Here is an 18,180-nt window from a genome sequence, read left to right as displayed (position 1 = left end):
TTGTGATGCCTTGTTACTTCTGACACACAATTGGGTATGGTCAGAGTGCAACCAGGGGCTCTGGAACAACTAAGAGGGTTAGCCAGAAGATAACTGACTATCCAAATGATCCACTTTACAGGCAGGGTGTGCTCTGGTAGTCCCTGCATGTGTTTTACCCCAGAAAAGCTATAGACAAAAGGCTTAAATAAACAGCCCTGCTTATTTAATTGGATGGTGAAGTTACACCTTATGGCTCTGTGTTCTGGAATGTTTCTTGCTTGGCACAGAAGTGGTGGTTAACACAGTTGACTAGACTTGAAATAATACATGGTATGCTGGAAGGTTTCTCTACTTCTCTGCACCTGTCAAAGGCTAAACTGGTAGGGGCTCCACATCAGTCTAAAAGAATCCTGGTATTTCTTGCTAGCTTATAAATTATTCTTGTATCCACATAATTAAATGCATCTGCATTATTGCCTTTTTTTGGGGGGGTAACCTGGCCCTAGCTGTGATTTGCCATTGTGCATGTTTTATGATGCTCCACCTTCCTCCTGGTGAGCATCTTTATTTTTTTTTTCCTTCCCCCCCCCCCTTGGATTGGCAGAAAACTTTAACTGCTGGGTCAATAAGCCCCAAGTGATCAATATGTATACTTAAATGTAATACAAATCCATCACTGGAAGAGGGTCCACCAATCACTACAAATGAGTTTGGGGTGAACTACAGATTTTAATTCCAGTTATGTATTTTGTTCCAAGAACCTCATTTAGAGCCTTTTTTGGGTTTTGTACACCCCCTGCCCCCAAACCATATACCCAAGTATTTATAAGAGCTATTTCTGTTAATGGTTGTTGAAATTACATGTTACCTTCAGAAAATCATGTATTTTGACTTCTTAAAATCCATTTCAACTGTGATGAATGTTGTATAATTGCAGTCTAAGTTCATTAGATCTTGACTTAAAGATGATTCAATATAAATGTGTGATAATCAGAAGAATCCACTCTGAAGCCTAAATCATTGATTAAAATAATCAAAAGGGGAGCTAAATGCTCATTGAGAAACTCCTTTTTTCTACTTGATGGAAAGGTGAACTATAATTTTCTGAACATAGTGCGCTCAAAAGAGATTTCAAACAATTTTAGAGCAGCTTCACAAAGATCTATAGATCTAAGTTTCTGTAACAATAGATTATGATTGACAATCAAAAGCTTTTGAAAAGTCAGCAAATAATGCTGCACAGAACTTTTTGCTATCTAAAAAATTTGTCATTTGTGATCAACATAGCTGCGGTTATGTTACTGTGACCTGCTCTAAAACCCGATTGGTGGTCATTATGGATATTATCAGTTAGAAATTGAGTCGATCATATATGAAATGTTTCGAATGCTTTAGGTAGAACTGGTAATCTGGAGACAGGATGATCATTATTAGGAATAATGATAATGGAATGACTGTTGCCGATTTCCAAGTCCTTGGTATGGTAGAAGTTAAGCTTAAAGATTAAGCTTCAATGTTTAAGATTAAAGATGGAAGCAATTGGCCCTGCCACAATACAAATAACCATTAAAAAAAATAGGGCTCAATTTTATGAACTCATGCTGATTTTTTTAATGTCTATTTTCTAGACACTAGAGCAGTGAAAACCTGAGAAGTTGAAATGGGAGATAAATTAAGCACTTGTTCAGGGCAATATTTAGCAGGATCAACAGATTTTGATGTGTAATTTTGGATCACTTATTGTAGTAACGTTTATTATTGAGTCGTCGGTACTGCCGTTCAACAATGTGCCCCTACATGTCCTTGTAGACAGCTGTGTGGCCACTGTTGTCCCTGACATAAATGGAGTCCCCAAATATGCCTTCATTGAGAATTATGGATGAGCGAGGTTCTTTGTGCATTTGTAAGCCAACCAGCAAAACCCTAACTGTGCGTCCTTCTAGGTGCCTGGTTGATTCCAAGATTATAGCATCCAGTTCCCGCTTCATGCCCCAAACTAGCACAGCTAAGCAGTGTTTCAGATGGAGGCTTTCAGGTTTCAGCAAGGGAATGGTAGCTTGGTAAGAAATGATTGTTTACAGTGTAACTGGGACCTTTAACTGTCAATGTGATTTGGACAACTCTTGACAGCTCTACATTATGTGCATCTTGATGGCAACAGCAGCGTATTCCCCTCCTGATGCTGAACAAAAAGCTTGCTCATTCTCTGGCAATAGGTATGTTCTGATGACCCTAAAATGGTACAGTGCAGATGATCTGTGATTACTAAAGCATTATGATATCTTCTTAGATGGTCTGTTGCATATGGTGCTGACCAGGTGTGCAGCTGTTGCTGAAGCTTGAGGAAGGGACGAGATCAATCAGGCAAAGGTACAGTGAAAATGTTCATCTGGAAATCCTTATGCAGTCTTTGAGGCAAAGTTGCAACTTGTAATTCCCGATCTACAACTAGTAAAAGCCATTGAAAAATGCCCCTCCATCTTCTCAGCTGCTTCTCAACAAAGTTCTTTCCCTGTTTAGAGTCACCTCAAATCAACATGGCCGCTCACAGTGAACAGTTTAAAGTACTGCTTCTATACTTTCAAATTGGTTTACAGCAGTATTGGCTTAAGATCAATTAATACTTGGTTAAAATCTATAAAACTAACCCTACTAATTGAAATCTTGAAAGGGTAATCCTCAATGTTGTTGTAGCTAATGTTAGCTAGCTAGCTTGTTCCCAATGTTGCTTGTTGTTTTTCCCTGACTACCTGCTTGTAAAGACTACTTACTATGGCCTGCTGTTGTTGCTGTTCTGCAAGGTCAGTCCAAATGTTGCAAATATTCATCCATTTTCTGTACCGTTTATCCAACACTGGGTTGCAGGGGAGCCTTGGTCCTACCCCAGGGGTCTCAGGACCAATGCTTTGCAGGGCACAATCACACACACATTCACACACTAAGGACAATTTGGACATGCCAATCAGTCTACAAGGCATGTCTTTAGACTGGGAGAGGAAACTGAGCACCCAAAGGAAACCCCTCAAACGCAGAAAGAACATGCAAACTCCACACACACAGAGCAGCGACGGGAATCGAAAAGAATGTTTGAAGTTCACTGAAGTAGAAAGGCACCAGCAGACACTCAGGCCTGTAAATGAACGTCCAGTTAAAGTGGCCTTTTAGGAGCTACATGCTTTTGTGTTGGGCTCCATGGTGTATTTGTCCATCCTGAGGTGGGAAATGATGTTATTGCAACTTGCAAGGCACCATGAATTCAGCATTAATGAACCCTAGGGATCCAGTGCCTTGTGTAATGCTCAGTTTGTTTCAGCACATGACTTGGTTCATGAAGGCTTTGACTGGATGAATGATGTATTCTGTGGAGTCTGGACTTTGGCCCCATCTGTTTTTACCTTCAAATTCCAGAAGGCTTCATGGTTTTCTTTAAAGCCTTTTCTTTTTGTATGCTACTGAACTTTTGTCTGCTTTTCTCTTCTGGTGTATCAGTTGGCACCACAAGTAACCCTTGGTCTGATCATGGTTGAGAAATGTTTGACTTGTTTTGAAGTAAAACCTTTTACTACAAGATTTGTATTTGCAGTTGTGACTTAAATAGAGAGAGAGAGAGCGCTAGTCCTAGCCTTTAATCAGTGTGTAAACTTGCAGCTTTATGTAAAATAACAAAAATTTGTGTGTAGCTTTGTGCCAATGTTCATGAAATTTTTGTTCAAGCCCTTGAATTAAAGCTGAAAGTCTGCAGTTTAATTGTATCTCAGTAGTTTCATTTCAAATACATTGTGGTGGTGTACAAAGCCAAAATGATGCAAATAGTGTCACTGTCCAAATATATGCAGACATAACAGTTTAATTGCAAAGTCACATCCAAGGATCTATTATCTTAGTGATGCAAAGAGAGTGGGTCTGCCATGTGTAGCAACTGGCTCGTTTGTAACGACTACGCCACACCAAGGAAACGGGGAAACAATCCAAACAATGGCACACAACTACGATCCACTTAGAAAAGGCAAGAGGTATGGGTTTCCATACAAAAATAAGTTGTATTTAAAGCTAAAAAGACTGGACAAGAATTTTTTTTTTTTTAAAAACAGCAACCAACACAGTGAGGCATTGGTCAAATAAAACAGACACAAAAAGAAATTAATAATTATCATAGGAGGACTGAGGCTTCCTGTATGAAAGGCAGGCTAGTACGACAGCACCAGCTCTACAAAAGGGAAAAGAATCCCACCAATCAGAATCATACCCACAAAATTCACTGCAAGTAAACACAGCAATAATCACGACCCTTAGTGAAGAAAAAAGAGAGAAAGAGAAAAAAAACATCACAAAAACACAGAGATAACCCTGAGTTCAAACTGATTACAGGTAGCAAGTTTATCAAGACTGACCAAAACCAGTACTACTACATAGCAGTATCAGCACAATTGATAAATACAGTTACAATACAGTTGAAGTTGAGAAAACTGAGGTTAGTGACGGTAACCAACACAAAGTTATACCAACACAGATAAAACAAAAGAAAAAAAAAAAACATTAATACAACAACAAAAAAAGAAGAAAGAAGGGACCTTCCCACCCACTTGGGTATTAGACGGAGGCCTGACTGGACACCAAAAACAAAAGCGAAGCAGAGCAAAGCAAAACCAATCAGCAACATGGCTCTGCAAGTGAGGGGGAGGTGCTATATCGAAACGACCGCACTCACTCAGCCTGCCTTAATACATGCAAAAATCAAGGACCCTGAGAACAAACAAGTGTTACAAGCTCAATTTGGAAAGCATATGAGATCATTTAGCTCTAATAATAGAACTGAACAATTTACCTATCCGATGACAATATTCACGATGGCACATATGAAAATCATATGATAGCTTCTTTAATAGTTGTGACAACAGCAGCTGGCGCTCCGACCAGGGCTACGTTAAAATGCTATGCTACACAGATGGGGGCCCTGACAGCACACCGCACTGAGAGTGAGCAGCACACCACACATGTACACAGTCTCGGTAGCCCAATGTCACACTAAACAAGTAAATCGCAGGATATAAGTGGGTAAACACTATCAAACAGCTAAGTGAAAGCTAAAAACACGTACCTCTGTAGTCCGTAGCAACGAAAGGGATGGGAGTGTTTTGGACCATGACGCATTCTGTGAGGCATAAGCAACAGCTTATATATGGTGGTAGAGAGATAGCTCATTGTTCATGTAGTTAATAATGGTGACGTTTTAATCATGGTGCATGCCTCACTACACATGCAATATTTTAATGCAAATATATTTGACTTTTATACACCCGGTGAGTATACCAACCCAGTTTGGGTTGGACTGCCTAAAGGTCTCTCTTAGGAGTTAGAGAGGATTCAAACATGCTGTAGTCAGATGATAGGTATTCCGACGAGGAAGAGGCATGATGAGACTACCATATGGACTAGCATACTTAAGGACAGTTAATTGCCAATGTTCAGTTTCCTGCCTGTTGCTCTAACAACCAATTATTCACTTCAGACAAATATGTATTGCCCATGAGTAAAACAAAAAGGCATGAACTTTTATTCCTTGTGCTATTAAACCGTTTTATGAGTAACATATGGTGCATTTCAGGTTGCATTTGTTAATAGAAAAAGGTAATCAGTATAATGTGCATTTTTATGCTTTGTACCTCATTGTCAAGATCATGCCAGTTACAACATGAATAGCTGTAAGGAGCATCAGTTTTTATTAGTGCACCTCAAAGGCAAATCTTTGAACACCATGACAGTGAGATTCTTGGCACAAGATACAGTACTGGATTTTAAATGTGTAGTTTACCCAAAAGCCATTACTTACAGTGATGGTTAGAACTTAACTGTAACCTAACTTTCCATCAACTTAAGTATATATTGTCATTTGGGACTGATCAACCCAAAAGCTTTGATCTACCAGTTAAAGTTTTCTGCAAATCCTTTTATTTAAAAAAAAAAAAAAAAAAAAAAAAGGGGGGGGGGGAATAAAAAAAATAAATTTAAAAAAAAAAGGTTACTCAGGAAGGGGGTGCACCAAGTGTGGTTTGGCAAGTCAGGAACCTTAGAATTCCATTTAAAAACTACACAGTGGCAATCCCAGCAAGGCTGGATTACCAAAAATTGCCACTAAAGCAGAGGCCTTTAATTATGCGGCTACAAGCATCACTGCAAGAAATACCAGGATCCTTTTAGACTGATGGGGAGCCCCTGTGCAGGGAGTCAGGAGAGGGAAAAAAAAAAAAAAAAAGAAAAAAAAAACACACCTATTTAGAAATAGAAAAATCCTTCTAGCACAGCATGTATTCCTTAGAGTCTATTCAATTGGAGACAAATGCTTTTTATCACCAATTCAGTGCCAAGCTTGAATCATTCCACAACACCAAGAGCCAGAAGGTGTAACTTACCCTTCCAATTAGGTGTTCAGGACTCCAACAGTCCCAGACTGGGCTGAAAACATCTTGGTTTATTTAAGCCTTTTGTTCATAGCTTTTCTCTTGGATAAAAGGTACAAATCTATAGGGACCACAGGCATGGAGGGTTCTGGTAAAAAAAAGGAAAGGTGTAGATGGCACCTTAATGTCAACCATCTTCTGGCTAGCCCTCTTAGTTATGTGGCAAGTTAATTTTGCCAGAGTCCCTGCTTGCACTCTGCCCATTACAAGACAACAGCATACCCAATTGTGTGTCAGAAGTAGTGAGGCATAACAAGACAAAAGTTATAAAGTTTTATTTAGACAGTCATTAGACTACCAAACATTTTCCAGAACCATGATTGGGCCAAGGCTCACTTCTTTCTCCAGCTGCAAGCCTGCAAATGAAGGATAAAATGCATGAACAGGATACAAAACCACAACAGAATCAGGGGTTGTGTAGTGACAGTTCTGGTCATAGAGCAGAAAGGCAAATTACGTAAACATGGTTCTCCCAAATACCTTGCCCTGATGACAGATCACGTCCCTTCCTCAAACCACAGCTGCTGCTGCAACAACTGCATACCTGGTCAGCACCATATGCAGTAGTCCATCTAGGAAGAAAGTAGTATGTTAGTCATCACAGCTCACCTGCACTGTACCATCACTGCCACAGCAACATACCTATTGCCTGAAAAGGAACAAGCCTTGTGCTCAGCATCAGCAGGGGCAGATGCTGCTGTTGCCTTCAAGATGCATGCAATGTAGACCTAGCAACAAAGGGAGAACAGGTTACATCCTGACGGCTAAACATGCCCATCACCCCTGCCCAAACAGTAATCACCTACCCAGCTACTGGTCACTTGCTGAAACTTGAAAGCCTCCATCTGAAACCCCAGTTTAGCTGCTTGAGTTTGGGGCATGAAGTGGGAACTGGACTGCGTAAGCTTGGCATCCACCAAGCACCTGGAAGGATTTACACAGTTAGGAATGTTCAGGACAGCTTACAAAGGATTACAAATAAACCTCACTCACCCATGGTTCTCAATGAAGGAATATCTGGGGACTGCATTTATATCAGGGACAGCAGTGGCCACACAGCTGTCTACAAAGACACGCAGGGGCACATGGTTGAACTGCACCACCGATGCTTCAATATTTATAAGCTCACCCAGGTGGTAGTAGTAGTTGGAAGGTCTTTCAGATATCCAGTCATCTACAAGAAGAACCTTCATTAGTAACTCATCCTTAAACAAGCAAGCTACAATTTAACCATGATACAAACCCATCATGAGCCTCAAGGAGAAAACGAGATGTTCCTCAGCAGCTTGGGCAGAAGCATATGGAATCCAAGCAGGCAGGAGAGCACTGCTACTCACATTGTGGAATCTGGAAAGCATTCCAAACAGGACCATCATAAATGAGCACATCTTCCCAAGTAAACCCAAACAGATTTTTTGGAATGGAGCAATACCTCAGATAGTGACACTCAATGAGAATCTTAACAGCAGTACTTCTTAGAACAGGACTACTACTTAAAGGAGCTGAAGCAGTACTAAGGTTGAAGATATAGACCAGCTCATTTGTAGTCACCTGAATGAGAGATGTAAACGTAAGTTGAGGTCCGATAGTGAGCTTAAAGCACAACTAAGGTATTTAGCAATAAAAGACTCACGGTCAACTTGCTGTTGCAGCCATGCAATGGCGATTCATACACAAGGACTTGAGAAGAAACATCCACCCCTTTGGCAGCACAGCCTCCCAGTGTGAGAGCAGCAATATTGAGGGGTGCACTGGTACTAAGCAGGTCTTTTCTCACCTCTACATACACTGCAGTCTCATTGCACCTTGCTGTTACACCCTGGGTAGGAGCAACTTCAGATGGTGTTGCTAAGTGCACTGGTGTTGGTGGGGTTGGGATTTGTGGTGCTGCTGGTGGGGTTGGGATTTGTGGTGCTGCTGGAAAACGCCAAGTCAGTTTCTTCACTGGCTGGGCTTGAGCATCTGAAGGATTCTGAAGATGCAGCCCAAGTGGGGCTACAGCAGAGCTTCCACTTTGTGCCCACTGAGAAGGCAATCCAGCACTCACTTGTAGTGAAGAGTGACCTGGCTTGTTAGGGTGAAATCCAGCAGGAACATTCCTCAAGCCTGGCCGTTGTGCTGCTGAAAACCCAACTACCAATAGCAACAGCACCACAACTCCCACTTGGTTGAAACCCATTGCTGTTAACAGACAAGTGCAAACACACCAATACTCTGAGAGCACCTCCTATTTATGCAGACAGGTATTCAAGCATTTCTAAACATCCTGATTTTCTTCTGAGCCTGTTGAGTTACTAATTGGGCTGCCTAACAGATGACAGCAATTAGAATTTTACTGCCCCTTGCATTTGATTGGACCAAGTGCTTAATACTCTTAATTGTCTAGGTCACATGACCTAGCTAAGCCATTTGAAAAACATAGAACTGAAATGTAATTTCAGTCCTTGATTGAGGACGTGAAAAAAGAAATATAAAAAACTGAAATGTCTTGTGTTGCCACAGGACATTTATTGTGAGCTGCAAAACAAACATAAAGCCAGCTTAATTAAAGTGGGGCCACTCTTATTTAAAACAATATGGCTTAAATAAACAAATGAAAACAAACAAAACAAAAAAAATTATAATAAAAGCCATATGCAGCAGCCTATCTGGGAAGAGATCATAATGTCATAAAGTAATCACAGCTCATCAGCACTGTACCATTTTAGGATCACAGGAACATACCTATTGCCAGAGAATGAACAAGCCTTGTGCTCAGCATCAGGAGGGGCAGACATTGCCTTGCCTTCTCAATGCATGTAGTAATGCATACCTGGCAAGAGAGTCCAAGTCACATTGACAGTTAAATGTGCCAGTTACAGTGTAAACAGTAATTACTTACCAAGCTACCATTCCCTAGCCGAAACCTGAATGCTTCCATCTGAAACCCCTGCTTAGCTGTTTGAGTTTGGGGTATGAAGTGGAAACTGTATACTATAATTGCAGTTACGGTTTTGCTGGCCAGCTTACAAAGGCCCAAAGAACCTCACTCACCCATAGTACAAAATAAAGGAATATCTGGGGACTGCATTTATGTCAGGGACAGCAGTGGCCACACAGCTGTCTACAAGGACCCGCATGGGCACATTGTTGAACAGCAGTACCAATGACTCTATATTTATATAAATCCACATATGCTTAATTTGGGAAAACATTATGGTGGAAAATCATTAAAATTTATAGATGTAAAGCTGATGTGATGAGCCTGGTTTAAAGTGTCGTGGAAATTAGACAACACACGCAGACTCATCCTCTGAGGTGAAAAGGTTTATTACAGAAGGATGAATACAGGATAGAAGAATGCAGGATAGAATAATGAGAGCGCTCTGAAGTGCTTGTGCTGAACCTCTACAATATATATATGAAGCGCAGGGCACGATAAACTTCTTTGTACCAATAAGGAGTAGTTTGAGGCAGTTCAAACAGGCTTTGTTTCAAGGTCAAACCCTTAACAGAAAGACATATGTGTCTCTGTAAGCAAATAAACATTCTGTATTAATACAAATGACATGGCCTTCTTTAACATTATCCTCAGATTTACATGAACAGAACAAGAACAAAACTATTACAAAGTAAAAATGAATAATTTCCCTCACATTTCCCCCATTTTATCATTACAAATTATGATAACTAAAATTAACAGACAAATTACTATGCTGTGAATACATCAGAACTTCAGAATCCTTTCACTGAATTCATCATAAAACAGACATAATGAAGGCACTAAGGCTGTTTTTGTGGATATAAAGTATCCTGTGGTCAAGCAAGCTCATTTAGGGTGAAATGAGAGTTGCCATGGTCAAAGGAATATTTACAATAGACGTGAAATGGTTGTCAATGGGTCGTCATCGTCAGTGTCGCTGGGAGGATCTGATACTCAGTCAGGTTTAGGATACAAGTCAGGTTGGTCACCATAGGGATCATAATTAGTCTGTCAACATCAGCATTTGGTCATTAGTGATTTCAACGAGCGTGAAAGACTGCTCCGAACGAGAGAAACAATACAAGGCAAAATAAGCAAGACAAAAAGAATCACTGTACCTATTGTTAGACAAACAGTTAATATCCACGAGCCCCATCCTTCCCCATCTCCCTGAGTACTGAGTTAAGCCAATCAAACCCCATCTCGCTAGTCTGAGGAGGGTTGCATATCGCAGACCACATGTGTTCAATGATAGAATAACCATTATGTGTCTGTGTGATGAGGGGACGTGTTACATTGTGTGGGTAGCACTGTTGGCAATGATTCTTATGACCAAAGGCGATACAGAACAGTATACAGAGGCGATATAGAGGTAGCCTTTATCTCGGCATACGGGCTTTTAACTACTAATTGTTGTCCAATCTGCAGCAATAGTCTACTAAAGAACTTTGCGAGCTTATGTGGGACCTATAGAAATCACGTCAGCTTAGGCACTTAGTCCCATTACCACAATAAGCTAAATACCAAATTTGATTAAAAGTGTGGGCGTCGTGCACTCTTTCTGCTGCAATGATGTGATTAGCGTGATTGATCAATATGTCTTCCACCAAATAAACTCTCATATCTGGCTTTGGTTTATCTTTCCAGCTTAAGGGTCTATTCCCCAGACCCCCAGTGTTGTCAGGAACAGTCCCAGTGATTTGTGAGTTTATTTCTGATTTGTGTCTAGTCTGCAATAGTAGTCTGTGGTCAGGGAGCTTTGGGGCATAAGAGTTGAGGTAGCAAAGTCACACAGTCTAATCTCTGTCCGTCACGTGGCTATATAGTACGCACTAATGAAGTTCAGTCCTCCTAAGAGTACAGTGTCCCTGTCGTCAACATTTTCTCCAAAATCTATGTGTCCATCATTTCGCAGGCTATTAGATGCTACTTGGTTTCTTATGTTGTGTAACCATGAGGAACTGGTGTGAGAATGTATGTTTGAGTGCAGTGTCTCATGTGTGTGGGTGTGTATATGCACATTGTCGCTCGTGAGTGTCGGTCCTACTAGACGCCTCTTGATAGAGAATCACTTTCTACTCCTCCTGTCAAAGTCCCGTCTTCTCAGGCTCATTGCTCGGCCCTGGCACTCTCCTACAGTGGCTGCTGTGCATCCACGTGGCTCGTTGGCTGACTTTCACTGCTGAATGAGTGACAAAGAGGACCTGGAAAGGTCCTGACCACCTTAGCTTGTTCCACCTGGTTCTGTGGAAATCCTTGATCATGACCCACTCTTCAGACTTCAGATCATGCAGCGGACACGTGGCTGGGGCTGGAAGTGCTGCCTTTACCTGCTTGTGGATAGAGTGCAGAGCAGAGGACAGGGTTGCACAGTAACCCAAATATTCACCCACCTGTTCGAGGGCAAGCTCACAAAAGGTGTGCCATTTTCACTGGAGATTTTTTGTGGGAATTCCCCACCTAGGAATTACTTCTCTAAGCAATGCCTTTGCTATGATGTCGGAGTCCTGTTTGGACATAGGGAATGCTTCCACCCATTTAGAGAAGTAGGTTTGTCTGGAATTGGGTGTGCGGCCTTACCTACCTTCAAATCCCGACCCACGTTATGAGTTGCGCAACCACTGTAAACAAAATTTTTAGAATAATTTTTAGAGTAATTAGAGAAGCCCTTTATGAACCAATGCTTGGTTACTGCTACTATCATTCCCCCTTTTGACACATGACTATGCGTCAACTTTGCATAATATGGGAACATGTATTTAAGGAGGCAAGGGAGGCCTTGTGGGCCTCACCACACACCGTTAATGATGGAACAACCCGCTTTATGCCATAAAGCCTTTTCCTCTGCCGTAGCTCATGCTTGGAGGTCTGAAAGCTGTAAAGAAGAAGTGATTATTTTCTTTTGAGTTTTGGGACCATGGATGCAGTTGCTTGCTTTGTTGCACTATATACTAGAGTGTTTCCTAGGAAAACAGGATCTGATTTGTTAGTGTGTGTATCACATTTACATACTGCAATAGCTTTAGGGAGTAGGACTGCGCCGCGCAGCTCAGCGACTAGTTTATGGTGGGCTATGTGTGTTCCTGAACTCGTCTGGAAATTTCTGTGTTTCCAAATTGTCCCAAAATCATGCACTACCCCAAAGGCATATCTACTCTCTGTGTATAGTTACTGTTTGCGCTTTAGCATACTTACAGGCCTCTAAAAGTGCGTATAGTTCAGCCGCTTGCGCTGAGAGGTATGAGAGGAGACTTCCTGACACGAACGTCTCGTGTGCGGTTACTATATAGCCCTCTCGATTTTTACCTGTCTCTGGATTGCGTAAAGGTGAGCCATCCACGAAAGGGATTAGATCTGGATTTTCCAATGGAATATTCTTCAGGTTGACTCTAGGGGAGCAGAGTTTGTTAGTTAGTGCAACACAATCATTTGGCTCCCCGTCTCCCTCTGTTGGAAGAAGAATAGCAGGGTTAAGGATAGTATATCGTTTTATAGTTACATTTCACATATCTAGTAGTATAGTGTTATAGCGCAGCCACTGCTGGGTGGACAGGTGTGAAGTTTTCTGTTTAAGTACAATTAATGACACATGATGTGGAACCAAGAGGTTCAATTCTCGTAGGTTACCAGGTCTCTGGATGCCACCACAGCTTTCTCAGCTGCTGCTACTGCATGTATACATGGGGGAAACTAAGCAGGGACAGGATCCAACTTACCTGAGAATGAGCTGTCCAACCTGTCGCATATGCCATCTCTCTAAGCGGTGCTCCTAGAATGGAATAGTTTAGAATGAAAGTTCTGCAATACGAACACATACCTAGGATAGAGAGAACGTGTTTCCTCGTCAAAGGTTTGGGAATCTTCTGGATTGCAGATACTCTTTCAGCTGAGTTTCTTTCCCTTTGCAGAAATGTCATGACCCAAGACTCTCACTTCTTGCTGCACAAACTAATTTTGAGAGACTGGCTTTGTGTCCCTCCTTAGCGAGATGCTGCAACAATATAATGGTGTCAGTTTCACACTTTGCCCTGGAGAAAGCGTTAGAGGTGCAAATCTATCCTTTAGCATTTGGTTGTGAATCATTGATGACTCACAATACCCCTAACAAGTGAGTGAAAGTGTAAGGACGTCCGTCAAATATGAATCTAAACCAAAACTGACTGTCTTTATCAAGAGGTATACTGAAGAAAAAAAAAACGCATTAGCTAAATCTACGACTGAAAACCATTCGCTATTTGCTGGAACCTGGCTTAATATAGTGTAAGAATTTGGCACGTCTGGAGCTCTCTGTTTTACTGCTGCATTAACCGCTTGAAAATCTTGTACAAATCACCATTCATCAGGTTGTGGGGGTTTTCTTGCTTTTCTTACTGGAAATATTGGAGTGCTCACTGGAGAATATAGGCAGGGAACAATGACCCCTGCTTTTAGTAGTTAATTAAATACTGGCCTAATTCCATCAATATCTTCTGATTTAAGAGGGTATTGAGATTGTCTGGGCCTAAAGTCAGATTTGGGCGTGATCACGACTGGTGGTGCACTCCTTATCAGGCCTACGTCATGTTTCCCTTGGGCCCACAGCCCGAGAGGCACCTTCTTCAATTGTTGGTGTATCTCTACGGGAGTAGGGCTTGTCTCAAGGTTCAGAAACATTCCCTTGTCATGACATATTACATCCTGGTTAACCTTGCACATTTCCTGAAAGAATTTTTTATAAACTCCCAGCATCAGGCTGTACCATATGTTGGAGGTGGGTTTCTGTTCCCAATCTGTAATTTTCAGACTATCATATAATCTGACCCACAGTCCCACGTCTTTCTACTATTTGTTCTTTACTTTGGCTAATGAGGCATGAGGTGCTTATTCTGGGACAGAGAACACATGGAACTGCATGCTGCTTAATTTGACTGAATATGCACAAAATGTGTCACCCCAATATAGTGCCTTCAGGAACACCTCTTTGCCCTCTGGGACATCTGTAAACCATTCCTTCTCAAAATTAAAGTCTCTTCCTTCATGCACTTACGCTGTGCAATGGAGGGTAGAGGGCAGCATAAAATCAACTTAGTTGTCCTTCATTTTATCATATGCTGATGCCATCAGGCGAGCACAGGCTCTAGGCTTGTTATGCATGGACCATTGATAAACACAGAGCACTGTTTCTTTAACAGACAGAGTTCCAAAAGATGAGTCATCAGTTTCTGTTACTCCCTGAAGTGAGGAGATCAAATTTAAATGTAAAACACAAATAAAGTCCCTGCCCAGTAGATTGACTGGACATGAAGACAAAATTAGGAATTGGTGGGTTACTCTTTTCCCACCTTCTCATTCACAGGCTAGTGGCTCAGAAAACCGTTCCAATACTGAATGTCCTGTTACACCGTTGGAGCGCAGTGATCGTGAACTAATCTTAGCGGCTTCTTTTAATTCACAGTGTTTTATTACTGAATATGTTGCTCCTAAATCTACCAAAAAGTGACATTTTGTCCACTGATTACAAGAGGCATACATGGCAGTTTTATAAAGGGAGGGGCATTATACTTAAAAGGTTAAGGGCTATAACTGCTTTAGGCATTTGGAAATTATTAGTCTGACCTGTGTTGGGTGTACATGTATGTGTATATGCCTGCTCTTTATGAGCTAACTCACAGTTTGGGTGTCTGATGTCACCTCTTCTGTTCCCAGGTGCCTCACCCTTCCTTTCCTCCTCCCCTCAGTTGGCCTCCTCTTCGTTCTGCTCTGGACAGTCTCATGCAAAATGTCCACTTTTCCACAGATAAAACATGTGGAGTTGTATCTATGGGGGTTGCCACCTGGCCTTCCTCATCCACATACTTTTGGTTTTTCTCTCCACCCTGGGCCTTTTCCTCTGCCTTCCATTTGCTGTGGTTGTGTGCTGATGGCTTGCATCATGGTGAGAGAGGCTGTGAGAAGGTCTCTTCCTGTCTTCTCCATCTTTCTATCCTTTGCCTCTCGTCGGAGCTTCTCCACGTGGATATCGTTCTACCAGAGTCAGATTTCCACTGTCCCAGGTGATGCGTTGACATTTTACGAGAGTAGCGATCTTTGGTTTTATACCATTCATGAAGCTGTTTCTGAGATACATGCCGTGACTTTGGCTGCTTGTCCATCTGCCAGTGCTTACATCCCTTAATTTGCATCATGGACTTCAGTGAGATGAGACAGATCCTGGGAGACAGTTTCTGAATCTTGCTGCTTGCACTTTGCTATTTTTGTCATGTCCATTCACACAGCAAAGGCTTCAATTAGTCGTTGTTGGAGAGCTGCAATCACACCTGTGTAGGCTGCCTTGCCATCCTGGGTCCAGTCTGCCATTGTCCAGGGCGGGTGGATGAGCATTGCCCCATCAGGCCCTGCCACTTCCACCATAGGTGCTGTTATTACGTCATATACAGATCCCTGTGCGTCTGGCTTTATTGGGGAGGTGTGGGCATGTGCTTTAGATGGTTGTTTTGTCTCCCTGAACTTAAGTCTTGATCTTGTGCCCAGTGGTGAGAAGTCCTGCGTTTCATTTTCTGGGTAATCAGGTGGAGCTTCCAGCACAGTGAGGTCTGAATAGAAATGTGGATCGGATGATGGTGCCGAGCGACCCACTTCTGCTGTTGGGTGTGTTCGCTGTGGAGGGGCGGAGTCCGGGTCAGGATCGGCTTTCTGTAACTTAGCACAATGAGAAACAGATGAGGGCCCTGCCTGACATTTTTCTATCTTTTTTGTGCCTCACCCTACCATTTCCCCAAATGCCTTCCAGTCTGCTAAAAACTGTGCTTCTTTGTTACTTTTAGGAATCTCTCTCTCTCCTTTGTTTCCAAATTGATTTTTAACTGTTCTAACTGCCTGAAACTAAAACTACCTTCTTCTGGGAAACCACATTCTTTAACCCATACATCATATTGGTTCAAACATCCTTCCCCATGGTTCACACGCATAAATGTGATATTAGGACCAACATATGAACAACCTGTGCCCTGTCTGAATTGCTTGTCTCAATATTCTGGTTGTGAAAGGATCTGTAGTATATAACAACCTTGTGTGATTAAACCCTAATTATACAAGAGAATGAAGTTCACAGTAATCAGGTACAGAGAAATATAAAATATATGACTGAATCCTAGACATGTAGTTTTGTCAACTCATATGCATTCAGAAAATGAAAACATAAGACATCGAAGGAAAAAAATTTCCTGTGAGGGCAAGTCCACATACAGCAATTTGGTAGGACTTAGTTTCACTCCCCGTTTTTCTCAGCAAAATTTACTTGTGCATTAAAATTTCCAAACATATGTACCACTGACATGATGGAATGAGTCAATGGGGCATGCCACTTGATAAACTGTCATAAAAATACTGCGCCTCTTGCGCTTCTAATAAGTACTCTCTACCTATTGATGCTTGAAACTGACTCTTTCCATTAGCAAAGATTTTTACAGTTCTCTCTCTATATATTTTACACACACACACACACACACACACACACACAAACCTTAGTTTTGAAGCTGTGATCAAATAAACACCAATATCTCTGCCATGGCAGAGGAGAAGCTCCCAAAACTGCTTATAAGAAATCGCTCAATGGAATACATGCATTTCTTATATCATTGACTCCCTTCCACACAGACAGCAATACACAATGACTTTATAAAATTCTAATTTATCTTAATTCTGTTTCTTGATCATTCCTACAAGTCAGTGCTGAGGCTACACTGGTCTTTCGCTCTGCACAACAAAAGGCAAAGTGCCTGCGAATGATATCAGGGTGAAACTTTGAGCATCCTCCAGTTTGCTTGTTGTCCAGAAAAGCTGAAAGACCCACACAGTCCACCCAAGGACACCAAAATTGTTGTGGAAATTAAAACACTCGCAGACTCGTCCTCTGAGGTGAAATGGTTTATTACAGAAGGATGAATACAAGATAAAATGAGAACACTCCGAGGTGCTTCTGCTGAACATCTACTACATATATGAAGCACAGGGCAGGATACATTTCTATGTACTGATAAGGAGCAGTTTGAGGCAGTTCAAAAAGGCTTTGTTTCAGGGTCAAAACCCTTAACAGAAAAACATGTTTATCTCTGTAAGCAGATAAACGTTCTGTACTAATCTAAGTGACATGAACTGATCCTCAGATGATCATGAACAAAACCAAAATAATTTCCCCTCACAAAAGATTAGGTGACAAAAAATAGGAGAGTATGTAACAGCAGTAACACTTTCTATTAAGTGCTACATAACAGTCAAGATCACGCAAGTTACAACATGAATAGCTGTAAGCTGCTTCAGTTTACCAGTCCACCTGGAAAGCAAATATTTTACCACCATGAAAAGGAGGTTCTTGGAGCAAGACATTACTGGATTTAAAATGTGTAGTTTGCATCATTTAGAAGCTTGCAAGAAATACCAAGATCCTTTTAAACTGATAGGGAGCCCCAATGCAGGGAGTTGAAAGCTGGATTTAGAACTAAAAAAAAATTAATAAAAACCTTCCAGCATAGCATGTAATATTCCTTCAAGTCTATTCAACTGTGGACAACTGCTTTTAGCACCAATTCATTGCCAAGCTTGAGTTACTCCACAACAGCAAGAGCCATAAGGAGTACCTTAGCCTTCCAAGTAGGTGATCAGCCTAGACTGGGACTGTTGGAGTCCTGAAGACACCTTGGTTTATTTAAGCCTTTTGTTAGTAGCTTCTCTCTTGGGTAGAGGCACAAATCTGTAGGGACCACAGGCATGGAATGTTCTGGTAAAAAGGAATGTTTGTGG

At 41.5% G+C, this 18,180-nt stretch overlaps 2 protein-coding genes across 4 annotated transcripts in view; one reads left to right on the top strand and one right to left on the bottom strand.

The window, feature by feature from the left end:
- LOC108259392 (zona pellucida sperm-binding protein 3) overlaps nucleotides 1-8,707 on the bottom strand; it is a 37,863-nt gene extending 29,156 nt beyond the window's left edge. Inside the window, exons 1-8 of one of the 2 annotated variants that reach the window (XM_017458893.3) lie at nucleotides 8,074-8,707; nucleotides 7,873-7,991; nucleotides 7,684-7,787; nucleotides 7,434-7,614; nucleotides 7,247-7,364; nucleotides 7,083-7,168; nucleotides 6,921-7,012; nucleotides 6,701-6,796 (exon numbers count right to left, since the gene is read on the bottom strand). In XM_017458893.3, the coding sequence (XP_017314382.1) occupies nucleotides 6,735-6,796; nucleotides 6,921-7,012; nucleotides 7,083-7,168; nucleotides 7,247-7,364; nucleotides 7,434-7,614; nucleotides 7,684-7,787; nucleotides 7,873-7,991; nucleotides 8,074-8,619 (1,308 nt within the window). In that variant the 5' untranslated portion in view covers nucleotides 8,620-8,707 and the 3' untranslated portion in view covers nucleotides 6,701-6,734. Of the gene's footprint in view, nucleotides 1-6,700; nucleotides 6,797-6,920; nucleotides 7,013-7,082; nucleotides 7,169-7,246; nucleotides 7,365-7,433; nucleotides 7,615-7,683; nucleotides 7,788-7,872; nucleotides 7,992-8,073 lie in introns of those variants that run through there. The other variant, XM_053676323.1, reaches the window with a different exon arrangement.
- The window catches only part of LOC108259405 (zona pellucida sperm-binding protein 3), a 90,917-nt gene that overhangs the window by 16,404 nt on the left and 56,333 nt on the right, over nucleotides 1-18,180 (top strand). The gene's annotated exons all lie outside the window — the stretch shown is intronic.

Source organism: Ictalurus punctatus, chromosome 2, assembly GCF_001660625.3.
Source record: "Ictalurus punctatus breed USDA103 chromosome 2, Coco_2.0, whole genome shotgun sequence".
In the NCBI taxonomy this organism is placed as follows: domain Eukaryota; kingdom Metazoa; phylum Chordata; class Actinopteri; order Siluriformes; family Ictaluridae; genus Ictalurus; species Ictalurus punctatus.
The sequence above is the reverse complement of the archived record's forward strand: the minus strand, read 5'-3'. Positions and strand labels throughout refer to the sequence as shown.